General features: G+C 38.8%; 1 protein-coding gene across 3 annotated transcripts in view; it reads right to left on the reverse strand.

Annotated features, from left to right (window-relative positions):
- The window catches only part of ABCB11 (ATP binding cassette subfamily B member 11), a 98,490-nt gene that overhangs the window by 38,423 nt on the left and 41,104 nt on the right, over positions 1-18,963 (reverse strand). For all 3 annotated transcript variants that reach the window (XM_032355860.1, XM_032355861.1, XM_032355862.1), the window contains 7 exons: positions 16,915-17,039; positions 14,965-15,139; positions 8,899-9,012; positions 6,393-6,503; positions 4,123-4,248; positions 2,517-2,720; positions 410-580 (listed from right to left, as the gene is read on the reverse strand). In XM_032355860.1, the coding sequence (XP_032211751.1) occupies positions 410-580; positions 2,517-2,720; positions 4,123-4,248; positions 6,393-6,503; positions 8,899-9,012; positions 14,965-15,139; positions 16,915-17,039 (1,026 nt within the window). The remainder of the gene's footprint in view (positions 1-409; positions 581-2,516; positions 2,721-4,122; positions 4,249-6,392; positions 6,504-8,898; positions 9,013-14,964; positions 15,140-16,914; positions 17,040-18,963) is intronic.

Below are 18,963 nucleotides of genomic sequence, written 5' to 3' on the forward strand. Positions count from 1 at the left end.
ATCCTCAAACAGGTCCTCTGCAGATATTAGAAAAGGCCACTGCACTTTATCAAAGCCGTGAACACCCCACATGTTGGTCCAGTTGCTGCTATTAATCAACAGCTAAAATCAAAATGGAAATTTTTTTGAAATCACGTAAGTTAGATTTAATAAGATTTAAAATTTATATTTGTAGCTTTCGCAAGTAAGCCAAACTGACTTCTATTCAACTGTGAGGAACATTCTAGTCAGTCAGTAGTTTCTACATAGACTGGAGACACTGACCCAGATAGTCCTTCTCTTTCCCTCCTCATCTCTATTCTGTTCTTCCCACCCACCACCCCACCCCCAAGCCTCCTCTCAGCAAGCTGCCTTTCCTACAGCACATTTTCACATGGTCTTGAAAAATGAATTCAGACTTTCAACAAACCTTACTGAGCGCCTCTTGCACCATGGCTTCACTCTCGTTGTCCAGTGCTGAGGTGGCCATGTCCAAAAGCAGGATCTTGGGGTTCCGGACAAGGGCTCTGGCAATGGCTACTCTTTGCTTCTGGCCACCACTCATCTGGCCTCCTCCTTCTCCAACAAGAGTGTCAAATTGCTAGGAAGAAGGTAACAACAGTAATGAAGAGGAACAATTTGATGGCTCTTGGCAGGGATTATTACAAGATCCTTTCTAGCTTCCTTCTCAAGCATGACTTTTCACAGGACCAAATTTCACTGAAAGAAATACTGTTTCCTGAAACAGGTTACTATCTGATCAATATTTGTGTGTAAGATAAAGAAATTGATCCATTTTGGGGGCACCTGGGTGCCTCAGTCAGTTAAGTATATGCCTTCAGCTCAGGTCAGGATCCCAGGGTCTTGGGTTGGAGTCTTGCTCAGGCTCTCTGCTCATCAGGGCTTGCTCAGGCTCTCTGCTCATCAGGGCTCCTGTTTCTCCCTCTCCCTCTACTGCTTCCTCTGCTTGTGTTCTCTCTCTCTGCCAAATCAACAAATAAAGTATTTGAAAGAAAAAAAAAAAAGAAATTGATTCATTCTTTCATTTCCACCTTCACTGGATTGTATAAATGCTTCTCTCTAGCTCAACTTGAAATAAAATGTTTTCACCAATGAAGGGGAGCCTGGTTGGCTCAGCTAGTTAAGCATCTGGCTCTTGATCTCAGCTCAGGTCTTGATCTCAGGGTCTTGAGTTCAAGCTCTCTATTGGGTACCACACTGGGTATGGAGCCTACTTAAAAAAAATAAAAAGTTTCCACCAAAGAAAAAGTTGATCAGGGTCCTGAAAACCCATTTTAAAGGGTTAAAGCACTTACCAAATTCTTCCTTCTTTTTTCTAGCTAAGCAACACAGAAAAGCACAACATTAACACTATCTTTGTATTGCAAATGAAAGATCAAACTAGTTGTATAGTCATTACCACTGACAGCAAAAAGTTACTGACTATCTTTCATGTCTAGCATTATATTGGAATGTCACAATGATGTCAGGCTCTTGTCTTGTTTATTATTAGCCAACAAGAGTTGGGCACTTACCATGTACAATGCATGAAGTTAAGCTCTTCACACATATTACCTCGTTAGTCCTCCCAGATGCCCCACGAGGCAGGTAATGCTGTTCCCCTCAATCAATGGGTAAGGAAATGCTGGGGTGTAAGGGGTTAGAGTAACTAGCCCGAGTTTATAGAGCTTGCAAATGGAGGAGCTGGGAGTTTCATGGAGGCAGTCTGATTTCAAAGCTTTATACTCTTTACCACTGGACTCTATCATACTCACAGCTGTAATCCTATTCGCACAGGTAATCCAAAAGACCAAATAGGCAATGATCTAGAGCGCAGACTCTGGAGCCAGACCACATGGGTGTGAACTTTGACTCTCCTGCCTTGATTAAGTTATTTGGCCTCTTGGAAACTTGGTTTTCTCTTTATAGATGAAAATAGTAATAGTAGCTGCCAACAGGATGGTTGTGAGTGTTAAATGAGATGTAAAGTGCTCAGAACAGTGTCTGGTAGGTAGTAAGCACTACATATATGTTAACTGGTTATAAGAGCTCTTCTTTGACTTAGCAGACCATTGGCCACAAAATACGTACAATAATACGGAGTTGGTTTTTGTTATCATTGTTTAAAATGAAGACAAATGAGGAATTTTTGAATATGCGAGATACAATACTGAGGCCACAGTATTAGCTGTTCAAGCACAAGGCAATGAAAGAACAATGACATTGGTAGCCATCAACGAGCATTGTGTAAGTCATTGCCACATAACAAATTTATCAGTTGCATGGACAAATGCTTAACAGATGGAGTAAGAAGACTGTGCCCTTGTCAAAGGGAGCATTTAAAAGAGTTCCCTGTTTGGTAGATTTTTAATATATCAACAACAATATGCTTTCAGGCAAAGGGGAAAACTCATGATACATTTCCAGGAATGCAACCTGACATGGCATTAAGAATTTAATAATTTGGGATTTGGGACTTTTTCTTTCCTTTTACAACTTCTGGGTTCCCCCGCTGGAACGAGGGTCTGGGGGGGTACCTGTGGCAGGTCCATGATGAAGTTGTAGGCATTGGCTGCCTTGGCAGCTCGAATGATATCTTCCATCGTTGCATCCTCTCTGCCATAGCGAATGTTCTCTGCGATGGTGGTAGAGAACAGAACAGGCTCTTGCTCCACTATCCCAATCTGAGCTCTAAGCCATTGAACATTAAGAGAGCGAATATCATGGCCATCCAAAGTCACCTAGAGAACATGAGCACAACATCACATCTCTTGGAATCTTTCAGGGTTCTGAATGAAAATGTTATGTCTACTTGTCCTATGAGGAAAAATAATAGAGACCCGCAAGATTTTAACAGATGATTCCTCCTATAATGAGGTTATTTACATCGGAATGACGATGTAGAGTTGAAATCAAGTCTAGGTGTAGAACAATTAGTTGTAAAAACACAAATAATGTAAAGGTCATTTAATGTAACATGATTGGCCCAGGAATGGGAAGATTTTTAATTTTTCAATGGAGTCAAGTCAGTTATTCACCGTATTTTGTATGTTTTTATTATCTTTTGACTTATCACCAAAAATGGACTTCAAAAGCTACCAAGAAAATAAGAAATGGTCCCTATCTTGTAGGCATGCTTTACAGTAACTCTTACTTTCTGGAAAGATTCATCAAATAACACTTTGGTGTTCAAACATAATTGAAACCGTAAGTGGGATAAGCAAAAACCACTATTAGCAAAAAAGTAAAAATCTTACACCAAGAGACCATGATTTCTATGTATTCAGAGTATAGTTGTGCTGGTATGTACAAAGAATACCTGTAGGATGAATGGTCCATCTAAAGGAATTCCATCGTGTTAGTCATGTCAGTGTAACAGAGCACCCATGTCGGGGAACACCTGACGTTGAAGCCGCTTGATATAGACTCAAATGAGTCTATCTCAAGGCATCAAGGAGATGTTGACAAGAACAACTTTGAGAGTGTAGAAAGAGCAGAGCCTTTGACATTTAAGGGACCTGGGTTCAAATCAGGGGCAAGTGTCCATCTCTCTTGACTCTGCTTTCTTTATTTACAAAATGAGCATATATACCTTGGGGCTCATTTTGAAAATAAGCAATCATCTTCATAAAGTATTTGACATATGACAAATGACAATGATGGATATTTATTTTCTTAGTTTGGGTCTATGTCTACAGGCAAATAAACACAAGGAGAAAAGAAACGAAGTAGTTTGTGAAATTATATGATTTTTGTTTAACACCTAAATTCTCAAAGCAGCCAACAATCAATCTGTTCATTCTAGCCATGCAACCTCTCCTATACTTAGGGTTTAGAACACTTGAAGGCACAATAATGATTTTGTTACAATACAGAGAAAGAAATGGAAACGTGAGTTCACTGGCGAGGCAGCAACACCATTTTGAACGTGTGTGCAGATCACTGAGCGAACGGGCTAGTTGTTCACGGAACGTGACCACCATGCAGGGAATTAGTCTATTCCATTCAGTCGAGAACTCAGTAAGTCAACTCTGCATGCATCCAGATGGTCTCAGTGTACGCTAGGCCTTTGCGTTTGACCAATGTATCCCCATTTGCACTCTCCCATTCCCCTGTATTGAGAGATTGCTGGAAGACACACACCATGCCTTCACTGGGGTCATAGAAACGCTGAATAAGCTGCAGGGCTGTGCTTTTCCCGGATCCGCTGGGTCCTACCACAGCAGTCACTTCCCCTGATTTAACGACCATGCTGAGGTTGTTTAAAATCTGTAAAGAAAAGAAAAGAACAATGGTCAGATTGTCAGCAATTAGACTTGTAAGTTAGGAAGCTTTGTGAGGATACTCTGTACGTGTTTACTTATGCCCTCAAAACAGTAACTATCAATATCCATCAATAGCCAGAAAATCAGTAAAGAGTGCCTACGATGAGGTTTTAGCATTTAGCACATTACTCATTAATAAACTGAGAGTGGCACCCAAGGAAGCAAATGATGTGTGGTAACACTGTTGTAGTAAATAAACTACACCAACTTTTAAAAGTATGCTCCAGAACCCACATTTAAAACACTTCTGATAGGATCACCTGGGTGGCTCGGTCAGTTAAGTGTTTGCCTTTAGCTCAGATCACTATCCCAGGGTCCTGGGATCGAGCCCTGCATCAGCCTCATTCTCCCTCCACCTGCTGTACCCCCTGCATGTGCTCTTTCTGACAAATAAGTAAGTAAAATCTTTAAAAACAAACAAACAAACACTTCTGATATGCTAGGATGCCTCAAAGAGACTGTCCCAATTAGTTAAGGAAAGAAAACCATTAAGTTCGAAATATAGTACTAATTTACTGATCATAGATTAACAACAAATTAATTCACAAATTTTAAGCTGTCCTACACTTGTATTGTGTGTGAACGTAGTATCTGGGAAACTTTCCCTAACAAATAAATGTTCGTGGTGCATTTGTTAAGTTTAAAGCACTGTTAAATATCGAGACTGAATGTTGTTAAGTCTAGAAAGGGAAGAATACGAAGCTAATTCATAAACATCTGTTGGATATTTTCACCAAGTCAGTGGTGATTTTTATACTCATTAGGTAAAGGGGTTTTAGGGTCCTTTGTGTGACAAAATCCCACACGTATTTCATTTCACACCGGACGGTCAGGCTTGCAAATAGACTTTCACTTACTAGACTATAACCTCTCCCAGGGAAGGCAGGCACTGCTTTCCCTTATTATAGCCCAGTGTGGTACATCCTCCAGCAGGGCTAAGTACATATAGGTGTAAGTTAAGAAGATTTTATTAAAACAAACTACTAGTGTGGGGAATAGAGGATAAAAGAGAAATGAAACAAATGTGTTTTAATTCAACTGGTATTTATGAAACAGCTATTATGAGCTGGTTCTGAACAGGTATTATAAAGCAAGCTTTTAGCCATCCATTAGAAAATCTTGACTGAGTACTGCCTTGCGGCTTCTATTTCACAAGGTACTTTGACATATGTTGTGACATTAAATGTTTTCATATGTTACTGATATGTAACAGTAATATGATATGATATGTAACAGTAATAAAAAATATACTTCGGCAATTTAATCAGAATATATAGGTACCTATGTTTTATATAGGTATGTCTAATGTATGTGTGTATGTTTGTATGTATGTGTTTACCTATGTTTTAGGTATAGAGTATCAGAATTAAGTTGCATGGGATTTAGTTCCTATAACAGAAATATTAAGAAAGTGTGGCTAAAGGTATTCTGTTAAAAATTAGGAAAAAGTCTCATTTCAAAGTCAACCTACGCAAGGAGAGTAGATGCTAATTTTCCTATAGAGCAAATTGCCTTTAAACATACTCGCTCTGTAGGTGCAGTAAAACTAAATGTTTTTCCTCATGTGCCCTGGGCAATCATCCAGCCCAAGACACAGCCCAAGAGCAGGGAGCCCCAAGATTACCTTTCCTCCAAAGACTGATCCAGTGACCCTTGTGAACTTACCGATAGGAAGTGAAAAACTGCAAAGGCAGCAGCTTCTCTTTGCCAGAAATGCCCTACCCACGCAGTGTCCCACCTTGCGCATCTGTACTTCTGGATAGTTCTGATTGCCTGGCAGTTTATTCAGCTCATGCTTACGATGACGGGCCCTGCCATTCATTTCAACAGAGGCTCATACCTAACCTGACCCAACCGGAACGGGCTGCCAGACTGTGTCCTCCCTGGAGGGACTGGCACGTTTTCGTTATTACAAAGGAATGGGACTTGTGCCTGAGAAATGACGTGATGCCTAAGGGAACTTCTAGAGAAATGTGCTTCTGCTCTTCTTCCTGAGAACAGCTGTGCTTCAGAAAAACAAGTAATTTGTGGCCCTGGGTATGCATCATCGAAGAAGAAAAGTGCTGTTGTTCCCGGAGAAACACATACCTTCACCTCCGGTCTGGAAGGATAGTGGAAGGTCACGTTATGGAATTCAATTTCACCTTTAACTCGATCCAACTTGTAACCATCCTCTGACATGCAGTCAATGATGGGTTTCTGGAGTAGAGTATAAAGGAATATAGCAGCAACAAATATATATACATTTATTGTCCAACTTGGTTTGAATTTACTGATAAAACAGAACAATCACCAGGTAAAACACTGCAACAAAGTTTCTTCCACATTAAATATTTCTTAATAATAGTAATAATTCTAACAATTACTGAGATATTAATATGAGATATTATATTACTAGATATGAATAGTATTAGTATGTTCTATTACATATATAATATATTAATAGAGAACATACACAAAGAATTAATATATAATTAATTATGATCAATATGAAATACAATGCCTATAAATAATTGATACATAACTTCACATTAAATAATTATAATTAATTACTACTATTTGTTGATATGTTACTATGACATTATATTATGTAACAATAATGTAATATGCAGTATTGATCTATAATTATATTAGCATATAATATGTTAACATTATTATATATTATTATATTATTGAGATACCATTGAAGACAATTTACAAGGTATTTAATATGTTTTTTCACTTATGTAATTGTCACTATAACCTAACTAGATAGGCACTATGCTCAGTTGTTTGCTTAAGGAAGTAGAGAACTCTCAGAGAGGTTAAGTATCTTTCCTAAGGCCACACAACTAGTCAGTTAAGCCGAGGTCCAATTGTACTCTACATCTGAGTACTATGGTAGATGATGATTAAAACTAACTGTATGTTCTTAAGTGGTATCCTCAGATACTACCAACTTTCAGGTAGGCTGAATTTAACCTCTGTTGTTGTTAGTAGTGAGCCTAATCTAGAATTTAACCATTCTAGTTAACCAGACAAGAATGAGGGCCATCTCCAGGGCCAGCTTGTGAGAGAAACTCATCATCATATCTCTATCTAGGGCAATGGTGTAATCTACTTTCTTCCTCTTGGGTCTGTAGTAAAGATAATGAAGGAATTTTTAAATGCCTTAGTTTTTTGTAATAGTTTCAAAGGTCTTTTAGACTCATCATCTTACCTGAGCATATAACAACACTAAGAATGAGGTAGAATTTGGATATCTTAATGTGCCTATTTGGTTTTTAACAATGTGTTTTATACTGCAATATGTGAAGCCTCCAAATATAAAACAGATAAAATTTCCTAAGTTTCCTCAGGCAGGTTTTATGCTTCATAAATACTGAATATTTAAGGGACCAAAGAAATATCTCTGGCTTTCCAGGGCTGCCACAGAGGAAGAACAACATCTTTCTGTCTTCCCCCTTCTATTCTTGGATTTTGACTTTCTAGCTGACGTCCAATGTGCTTCAGTAGATAACCAGGGAAATCCTAGCTAGGCTACCAGAATCCTTTACAAGCTTGTAGAAGCTTTCTGTCACAGTTAGAAGATAATCCAGACTTACGAACTTGGCCTTAAAGCTTTGCATGATCTGGCCCCTTCCTCTCTCTCTCCAGCCTCCATGCTCTTGCTCACTCTGCTCTGACACACTGACCTTGTTTTTGGTCCCTGCACTCACCAATTTTTCACCAACCAGAAGGCCTCTCTCCCAGAATCACCGCCCTGCTCTCACTTCCCACGTACTGCTCCTCTCCTAAGCCTTGCTTTGCATGGCTGACTCTCCTGGGGTTCTCAGCGCAAATACTACCCCCTCAGAGATGAGGTTCCCGCCACTTAATGACTCCTCCCCTCACCCCAACCGTTACCATGCTATTTTATTTCCTTTGTTGCACTGATATTATCTTATCTTTGAATGTACTTACTTCTTTTTCCAACTTTTATCTTTCACTGAAGTAAGATTGGTTTCAGGCGTACAACATAGTGATTCAATAATTACACTACACCAAATGCTCACCAAGATATGTGTAGCTACCTTCTGTCATCATACAAAGTTATTAGGTTATCACTGGCTACTATTAGGATATCATTGGCTTTTCATCCCGGTGACTTATTTATTTTACAACTGGCAGTTTATCCCCTTCACCCCATCCCCCTAGCCCCCTCCTCTCTGGCAACCACCAGTTTGTTGTTTGTATTTATGAGTCTGTTTCTGTTTTTTCGTTTTCCATTTGCTTTGTAAATAGGGATTCTCCATATAAATGAAATCATATGGTATTTGTCTTTGTCTGACTTACTTCACTCAGCATAATATCCTCTCGATCCATAAATGTGCTTACTTCTTTATTGTCTGTTTTCCAATATGATAGGAGAACAAGAGCCTTATTTGTTCTATTTTACTCTTGCAGTCCCAACTAAGTATGAGGTCTGGCTCATGAAGTCCTAATTAAGTACTGCTGAATTAAGGGCATTGTAATAGTCCCTCGTTTTTCTTAACATTGAGGGTAAATTCCTCAGAGCTGCATTTTTCTCCCCACCCTCAACCTGCTCATGGCCTTTACTTCGGCTTTCACATACCCGGTCTATTGTCTGAAAAATGCTGGTGGCCGCTGCACGCCCAGTTGCAAAGGCTTCCAGACAAGAAGAAGCATTGCCAAGATTTAAAGCTCCTAGTAGAATACTGAGGAAAATCTGAAATGAAAAGAGATAAACATGGTTTTCACGTGTTTTTGTCAATTTGTAAATAGTGCCATCATTTGGGCTATCCATGTGAGCTCAGAGATTTCTCAGAAATATTCTTCCATGGGTGTTTGAAAGCTAAATAGCTCTTTAGAAACACCTGGAATAGTTTGTTTTTTTTTTTTTCCAGCAAAGTATCTCTAATTTTTCTATTGTTATGGTTTAAAAGACTACATTATATTTAACTGAACATCTATGTATAGAACATTACACTACAAGACTGTAGAACACTATTCTACAGAGAAGAACATATTTTGAAATGAGCAAGAGGTCTAAGCAAGACAGCATATAGACACAAAGTGAGTTAGAATAGTGATAGGATAATTCAGTTTGTAATATAAGCAGGCTTATATGATCTTCTGGTTAAAGGGCCATTGAAGCAATGAAGACAGTATGATCAGCTTGATTGTCCTCGAGATAGGTGCATGCAATACAGGTTTGCTATTACTGCTCTATTGAGCAGTAATAGAACATTACTAGGATAACTACTGCTATTACTACTACTACTACTACTACTACTACTACTACTACTACTACTTTTACTCATGTATATTTCTAAGTGCTTTACCTGTACTACTTTGCTTAATCCATACAACAGAAGAGAAAACCAAGGTGTATGGATGTTCCCTAACTTATCCTACATTAAAACTTAATATTAAGTGGTAGAGCAGCATTTGAACCCAGGCTCTTGACTGACATTCTGTCTTGTAAACAGGCCCAGCTTCTACTGGTGGTATGCAGTTGGTATGGCCAGGTTCCTGCACAGTACTGAGGAAGCTGTCCTTTAACTCACTAACCCAGCCCTTTCATTGGGTTAGGGGAAGGCGACTTGAGGAGCATATAATCCTACCAAATAGTGCTTTGTGTTTATCAGTGCTGTTCATAAAGGAAGAAGCAATGAGGCAATTTGTCACGTGCCCCTAGGAGGAGCACAAGACTTCTCTTGACCAAATGGGTGCTAGTCACATGATTCTCATGGAGGATGTTTCATTGGCCATCATCCATCAGGGACAGGAGTTACTTGCTGAGCTGAAGGCTGGCTTCGGCCTGACTGTCGTCTTCTTTGGGCAGTCAAATGAACTTAGTCTGTGATGGTTTCCCTGCTTTCTTTTGGTCTTCTGTCTGGACCATGAGACTCCTCAGAGCCTCCCAGTTACCTCCCTCCAGTAACCTCCATTCCACAAATCACGATGATGTGCCCAGTTCCCTCTTGCCTTCTCTATGAATTCCCCACTTGGTGTGTGGGACAAACATTCTCTCTTCATCTTTTTTGTTCCTTTTCCTTACAGAAAGTAGTTCCTCCTATGGGCAGATTACTTCATCTTTCAAGCTCCAATTCCTTTATCTGTAACACAGGAATACTAATAGCTTATACCTCATGGGACTTGCATGAACGGTAAATGAAATAATTAGTCTAAGAGTGATTAATCCAGTGTTAGCCACATAAATAGTGGTAATGATGTTGAAAGAAGCAAGATTCCACACATAGAAAGTGATACAGTGAATAGACAGAATAGTACTTTTCTAAATTGAGTTAAGACCACCTTTATCAGAGGTCTTCCCAACTGAGCAAAGGAAGCCTTCCACATGTCCTAGATCAGGGGTCAGCAAACATTTTCTTTAATGTGCCAGATTGTATATATTTTAGGCTTTTTAGGCCATATGGGCTCTGATGCAATTATCCAATTCTGCTATATCCTACAAAGGCAGCAATAGACAACAGTGAACAAATAATTATGCTTGTGTTCCAATAAAACTTTATTTACAAAAAACAGGCATCAGGCTGGATTTGTCTGGTGGACCATAGTTTGCTGACTCCTGCTCTAGATTCTAGATTGAATCACTAGGGGCCTAAACTGAGGTTTGCAATCAAACCCTGCTCAGCCTGGCTTTGCAAACGCCTTTCTCAGGCTACTTAGGGAAAGAGTGGGTGGGGACAGGGCAGAGGCCTGTACCTCGTATCATCACAATGGCTAGCACCTACCCCAACAGACCATCAATTCCCACCCCAGACATTTCACTCTAGACCCAAGGATGGCAGTGTGGGAAGAGGAAATGCGAGGGAGACCACCGGGGAACAATCTATCTGTGGGTGTGTTGTGCTAGGGAAAAGGGGATCACTGACTCCTTGGAAGCCAGATCTGGACTCCATGCCCCTCAACACATATTTTTCAATCTCGTGGCTCCATTTCATTTTTAAGTGGTCGTAGAATGGCATCAATATAGAATGAAGTTTTGATATGACATATGGTATTTATATGAAATATGTCACTTAGTGCTTGATACTTTATACACACTGAATAAGGTTACTCTCTATTCCTGCTGTTATTTTTTATTAGTGAATCCCGAAACCTGGGAAGCACAAAAAGCAGCCTTCTGCATCCTTCAACCCCTTCTCATCTTCTCTCCTAATAGCTCACAGAGTTTGTTTTTTGTCTGTGTACAAGAGATACCAATCAGTCATTTATGTGAACAACGTACCATGTATGCTCAATTACCATGCAGCCAATAATGATTTTGTTCATCAAAAAATTTATTCATTTAGCCTAATTGTTAATTACTTTAGTGGATTAAGAACACTCAACCCAGCTCATACATACTCAGACTTCATAGTTTGCTACTCAGAAGTATGGCCAAAAATGTGCCTGCACACATGAGTGAGAGAAAGAAAGAATTGGAGGGACAGAGGAAGGAAGGAATGAAGGAAGGGAGAGAAAGAGAAAGATCAATGATTATACTGTTAATGGAGGTCTCTTATTTTCCCAAAGAGATATTTCTTAAGGTGCAAGCAGCAGCTTGCAGGAAGGCATTTAGGAGTAAGAGGTAAGGTTAATAATTAATGATGAAAATGTTAGAGACACATAATATGTCACATCTGCACAAAGTAAGTACTCTCTCAGCCCAAAAGGTATACAAAAGGTATACACAACAGTGGACGCTGGAAGCTGAGGAGCGTCAAATTAGTTAAACAAGGAGGCCATTAGACTGAGGTTGATTTGATGCCTACATGAGCAACCTAAAACCTAAGCACAAATGCCTCAAGTTCGAGACATCAAAAGCCCAAGGACAACCAATCACAAATGGTCAATTCAGATTCCCCAGGCAAGGCAGCTGCTTAAGCCAGAGCCCATCAAATAATTGTTTTGCTTTGTTTCTGCCTCTTCTTTATAAGAGTCTCTCCCCCAGTCCTGTGGGTAGAGAGTGGCTTCTCATCACTTCTGATTTGGTGCTGCCCAACTGGAATTATTTTTGCTTAAAGAATATCCTAAAGATTTTAGTATGCCTCAATTTCTCTTCAAGCAGAAACATCACATTGGATTCCTGCTAAAGAGTAACCAAGGGGTTTTTAAAATTCAGTGTTTCCAGCTGGAATTGTGCATTATTTAATTTTCAATTTACCAATTCGTTCCTCCCTCTTGAACTACTATTTGGGCACACTTCTGTCCTCTCCTTGCCGGCATGGAATGAAAGGAAGGATGTCTTTTCTCAGTGCATGTTTTTCTGCAGAATGAGCAGATATAAGCATCTGGGATGGAAGTCAACTGGTAAATGTTGAAAGTTCTTTTTTTTTTTTTTTTTTTTCAGCATAACAGTATTCATTATTTTTGCACCACACCCAGTGCTCCATGCAATCCGTGCCCTCTCTAATACCCACCACCTGGTACTCTGACCTCCCACCCCCCCCGCCACTTCAAACCTCTCAGATTGTTTTTCAGAGTCCATAGTCTCTCATGGTTCACCCCCCCTTCCAGTTTCCCCCAACTCCCTTCTCCTCTCTAACTCCCCATGTCCTCCATGCTATTTGTTATGCTCCACAAATAAGCGAAACCATATGATAATTGACTCTCTCTGCTTGACTTATTTCACTCAGCATAATGTTGAAAGTTCTTAAGGGCCATTAGACCAATAAAGATGAGGGACTTCATAGTCAGGTTTCCGACCTGCAGTACTTTCACTGGATTTTCAAATGTGCAAAGCTATATTAGAGTTGTTAAGAAAGTGCTTAAATTACAATGAAAGCAACATTTTCCTTCTTTCTATCCCTTTAAGGTCCAAAAGACACTTTAATATGTCTTATCATGTTTAATTTTTTAAAACAAAGTTCAAGTGATGCCAGTTGTTCATCTTGCAAAGAAGAACTGAATTTTAAAAAGTTGTTCTTAGTGTATCATCAAGCCTTAAATGAAATAAAGTAGTAACTTAGATGGACTATGGCTTGACCTCTGATAATCATTCCTATTTGTAAAATTCCATCCAACTTTCCCTAGAAAGTTGAATAAAATAAAATTCTATTCAACTTTCCCTAGATATGTATTTATATTAAAGCAGTAGACCTCAAATTATAAGGTATCTGCTAGGAAATTTCTAGTATATAAGATTTTTAGCATTTTTCATTGTTTAATTGGTGCCCAAGAATCTTAGGCTCAAGATTCACCCAGAATCTTACAGGCTGACCCAGCCTAAGTATTTTTATTTAAGAATCTTATATGAAACTGCTTCTCATCTCCAGGCCTTTCAAATTAATTATTAATTAATTAATTAATTATGAGGCACCTGGGTGGCTCAGTCAGCTAAGCGTCTGACTCCTGATTTCAGCTCAGGTCATGCATGACCTCAGGGCTGTGAGACGGAGCCCCACATCAGGCTCTGTCCTCAGTGGAGAGTCTGCTTGAGATTCTCTCTCTCTCCCTCTGCGCCTCCCACCCCTCGTGCGTGCATGTTTTCTCTCCTCTCAAATAAATAAATAAATAAAATCTAAAATAAAAAAGATTACTCTATTTAATTAAATAATTAATAGGCCAAATGAGACAGGTATTTCATGTTTTATCTCCTTGGCCTAACTGTGTGAGGGCAGGAAGGAGTGGGAACAAATGTAAACAAATCCAAATGTTCAGTTTCATTCAAGGGCTCTGAGGGGAAAGTTCAGCAAGGCATATAAGAGAATACAAGATTGGATGAGCATGGAAGGCCTTGCTGGGGAGGTGCCATTCAGCTGAGAATCAGAACGATGACAAGAGTCCAGCTGTAATGAGAGGAGCTATAAGCTAAGAAGGAAAGACGTGGGTTCATGAGCAGGAGGAAGAGCTTTCTCTGACCCTAGCCACACCTGATTACCCTGCTCTTCGCTGCTAATGTCCTTGTCTTCCATAGCACGTGTTTTCCTCTGTCATTAGACACTGATGGGGTTATTTAATTATTGCTTCTCTTCCCCACTGATCTATATGTTACATCAGGAAGAGATTACATTTCTTCTTTTTTTTTTTCATTTTATTTTATTTTATTTCTATTCAGTGAAGATCACATTTCTTCGGTTCACTATTGACTCTTCTGGGCTTTCTATGGGTCTGACATAGAGTAGTTTCTCAATAATTCTTGAAAGAACAACAGAAAAAAATACTGAAAATTAGAGTAGCCATGGCATTTGTGATAGCATGACTATAGCACAAATGAGCAATAAAATATGGTTGTATTACCTGTTCAGCTGAGGATATTATTGGCTTGATATCTAGTTACTCATTATGTTCCACAAATATGCCCATTAGCACATATCTTGTACTATTATTAAGCTTAACTACATGAGCTGTTAATTTTTAGCTGAGAGACCACTGACTTCCCATTTTCATGGCATATTATCTTTGGACTCAGTCAGAAAATCATTGTTTCACAGCTATAAAATCTTCAGTTAAGTGGAAATCATTAAATCGCTGGTCTCATCAATTCCAATGCTTAGTGTTCCTTTACTATAAAATGTGTAGGTATTGCTTGTTTCTGCAGATGGACTCCATCAAATTCTTGCTGCTCTCCTCTCTCAGACACTAAAGGAGCAAACAAAATGCCTTAACTCTAGGCTTTTCTAAAATTCCAACAGGAAATGTGATGTCTAGGTCATTAAGACCAAAGTACCTGGACGAGGGTTCCTGCTGAGTATTCTCCATCATCTAGGACAAGTTTGGAGCCGTACCAGAAGGCCAGTGCATAACAGAAGAAGATGAGACACCACATGAATCCAGTAAAGAATCCCATCACGATCCCTTTTCTAATTCCCCAACGCTGGGCAAACACAAGATTTTTCTCGTACCTGTGAAGAGAAAGCATTTGTGTCTATGTCAGCAGCAACAGCAGCAGCTCAAGTTAGAATGTCTAAAACAGCCACAGTGCTGTGCTATTACTCAATGGTCATCAAATTACCCCAGACACACAGCAGCTTTCAGGAAAGAAAATTACAAACTTCCATGGAGTTATTTAGCTTATTTCCACCAGGCAATGAAATATGTTGAAGGAACGATGCCTAACCAGACTTCATGGTTGATTACTTCTTGGATAAGAACAGTATAAAAAAGTGAGAACTTTACTCCAAGAGAAAAGAATTTTCACCACAAATGTTTGGACACCAGGGATCTAGTACTATTTGTGCTTGAATTGTTTTTTACCAAGTCACATGGCCTGCTTTCCATCAGAAAATGATGCAACTCTTTCCCCCCAGGTTCAAAACCAGTGTTTGCACCAACTTATCTCCATACACTCACCTATCTGCCCTGTGACCAAGAATACTATGTTGTAACATGACCGGTCAGGTTCACAGCCATTGGATATGGATAACTATCCAGAAATTCAATCTAAGCACTAGGCTGCTGTGATTCTATGATCTAGACATTAATAACTGGCATTGTCTTAAAGCTCAGACATTCTGTAACTGTCTTCCTTCTTCTCAAAAAAAAAATAAAATCATGGAGAATATTTAATATTTCTCAGGACAAAGTGAAGGTCTATCCTGTGTTTGTTACCATTTTCGTAACATTTATAAAACTGCTATTAATAGCAATAATGAATATCTTTTATGGTGAAGGAAGTATGCTACTGAAATTTTTTATAAGAAACTAGGTAACTTCACACTATAAACCAAAAGGAGCCAAATGAGGGAAAAAAAGGAAAAGAGAATAATTAGAGATTTTAAATTCTCTTCTCTTGGGCCACCTGGGTGGCTCAGTGGATTAAGCCTCTGCCTTCAGCTCAGGTCACGGTCTCAGGGTCCTGGGATCGAGCCCTGCATTGGGCTCTCTGCTCAGCAGGGAGCCTGCTTCCCTTTCTCTCTTTCTGCCTGCCTCTCTGCTTACTTGTGATCTCTCTGTCAAATAAATAAACAAAATATTTTTAATAAATAAATAAATAAATAAATTCTCTTCTCTTTTTTACTTGGTAACAATTGAGAATGACATCATCATACTAGATCTACAACTTATGCAATAAGTGAATTCATTTAGTGACTATTTTATAAAATCAGTACTTGGCACGTGGTAAGCACTTAATAAATACTAGATAAAAGGAAAAATAAAATCAAATTCTCGACAACAGTGTTATTTGGGTAGTTTAGGTTTTTTATTTTCATTAAGAATTAATCTCCTAGAATGATGGTCCGTAATAAACCCAATGCTAAATTTTGTTTGATTAAGTGGAAATTTCATCAGACTTTATAAAGAGCATGTAGTACAGTAGCTGAGTAAAAGATGATGAATAAAAAATGTGCCGAGCAGCATTTTAGATCATGCAGCAGTGTAACAGACTTCCAGGAGGTAATATATGTATACATATACACCACCAGTGTTGAAATAAATACCTAACCTAAGATAATGTTCTAAAAATCTCCACCTACATTTTCAAAAACACACAGCTAAAGGCTTGGGGTCCTTATAACGCTTTGCCCAACTGATTACTCTCAGCTACCTCTTGAAGAAAAGCTCTATCAGGGTAAACAGACCAAGGTAAATCTGCCACTTTATACAAAATAGGGAAGATTCAGGGTAGTATGCCAAATGATGAAATTCAGGAAAGTGGCAGACATTTCAATAAACCAACCTTTCAACCTCTTTTTTCTCACCACCAAAAGCAGCCACTGTTCGCATAGATGAAATGACTTCATCAGCCACTGACCCAGCTTTGGCATAAGCCTTCAATTCATAGTCAGTAAATTTGGACACACTCTAAAATCCAAAAAAAGAAAACAAAACATGAAGACCAGAGAATTAGGTACGTCAGCCTGTCATTCAGTGATTCATTTAGCTGAGTTAAGTATGTGGTTGGTTTCATACAAGACTAGCTCCTTGCTGTAACAGTGTTCACCAGGGAAAGAATCTAGTCCAAGTTTGAGCCGTGTTAAGCCCCATCCACGAATATTTGGTTGTTAGCATACCAAAATGACTTCTTTAGAAGTCAGCCTCTAAAACCATCTCACAGAGTAAGCCCCAAATAGGGCATTCTGTGAGACCACAGTGTTTCACTCATTATGCTAATAAATACCATACCACACTTCTTTGCTATTGACCACAGGCCTTTTACACAATTTCTGGACAAACACCAGAGACAGAGACGGGAGGTTAGTCAGAGTATATAATTGGGAGAGAGGTCCTGACCACACAGAGGCTCATGATGCTGCAATGGAGAAAGCTCCAGATAAATATTACCCATTTTGACTCAACTGTAGGGGCTCAACTAACTAGTTTTGCTCTTTACAAAAAGAACTAAAATGATATTGCATTTAATACATAAACAGTTACTTTTTCTAAAATTGGACTTGGATTAAGTTGTAATTAGAATTAATCACCAAAGAAATCCCTGGCACAGATGAAGATACCAGAATGAACACAAGCAAATATTGTGGAAGTTTGACTAGCTCAGAAATCTAAAATATATATAGTACCCAGGCTGAAGGAATTTATCTTCCAAGTTTTTCCAAACTTTTAGCAGCAGAACTCTTCTCAAACTAAATCTTAAATGGAATTTAATACAAAATAAGTAAATGTAGCATTTTGTTACAACATATTTATGTCACAAGAACACACTTTACAAAAGTTGTGACTTGAAAGGGCAACCATAGGGAAATTAGGGCTATTTTCATCAACATGAAAATCTGAATTTAGGTGTTACGAATGACATTGTAGTTTTTACCACAATCCTTTTCTAATTTATTTCTAAATTATGTATGAGGAAATGAAGTAGTTGTGAATATTAATAGTCTTATTATAATTTAATGCACATTAAATAATCTCATTTTACTTCTGTAAAAATGATACAAGAATTTAAAGATGTAAACTGGAAAATATTTAATGATTGCACATGTTTCTCGTGGTAAATATAAAAGTCAGGCAAAGGCATATAAAACCCACAGTAACATGTAACATGTCATATATTGCCTGCCTTCTACTTTTCGTCCTGCTTTTGAATTGGGCTTAGTGAGGTTGCTTGTATCATTTTATACAAACATGAATAGACTTGAGTTCAAGAAGAAACCAGTGCAGAACTACAACATTCCAAATCAGTGACACATTTACAAGAACTTGAAATATGGGCACTTGAGATAGCAAGAGAAACCATGCCTTAAACCTGTCAAAATCAAGTTACCCAGGCTACATCTCCCCAATGTTGAAATGTGACATCTGACCCATCTGAGTATGAATATTAATCACAGGTTTGAAGAAAGAGATTAAGTATATTTAGGGGGGAAAAGCTGAATCAAATATTTATAGAATCCCCAAAGTTTCCCCGTGGGTAGTGAGGCTTCCCTGGAATGAAGCTAAGAGGTGTTTGGTAGGAAAGACTGTCATAGCGGATTGGAAAAAATAAAAGCTAATATCTCTTGAACAATTAATTCTGTGCCAGATGCCATCCTAAGTGCATAACATGGATGATGCCTTAAGTCATCACAGTGACCTTTGGGAAGTATTATCCTTATCTTCAAGATGAGGAAGCTCAAGTTTTGACATGCTAAATGTATCTTTCTTGAGCCAGATGGTAGAGTCGGGGCGGGGGGGACCAGTTGAGAGGAATGAGCTCTTTGCCACTGTCACTCTGTACTACCTGGGAAATGTTTGAGTAATATAGCCAGCAGATTGTCAAGAATATTTTGCT

This window comes from Mustela erminea, chromosome 8 (genome assembly GCF_009829155.1).
Source record: "Mustela erminea isolate mMusErm1 chromosome 8, mMusErm1.Pri, whole genome shotgun sequence".
NCBI classification, from domain to species: Eukaryota; Metazoa; Chordata; class Mammalia; order Carnivora; family Mustelidae; genus Mustela; species Mustela erminea.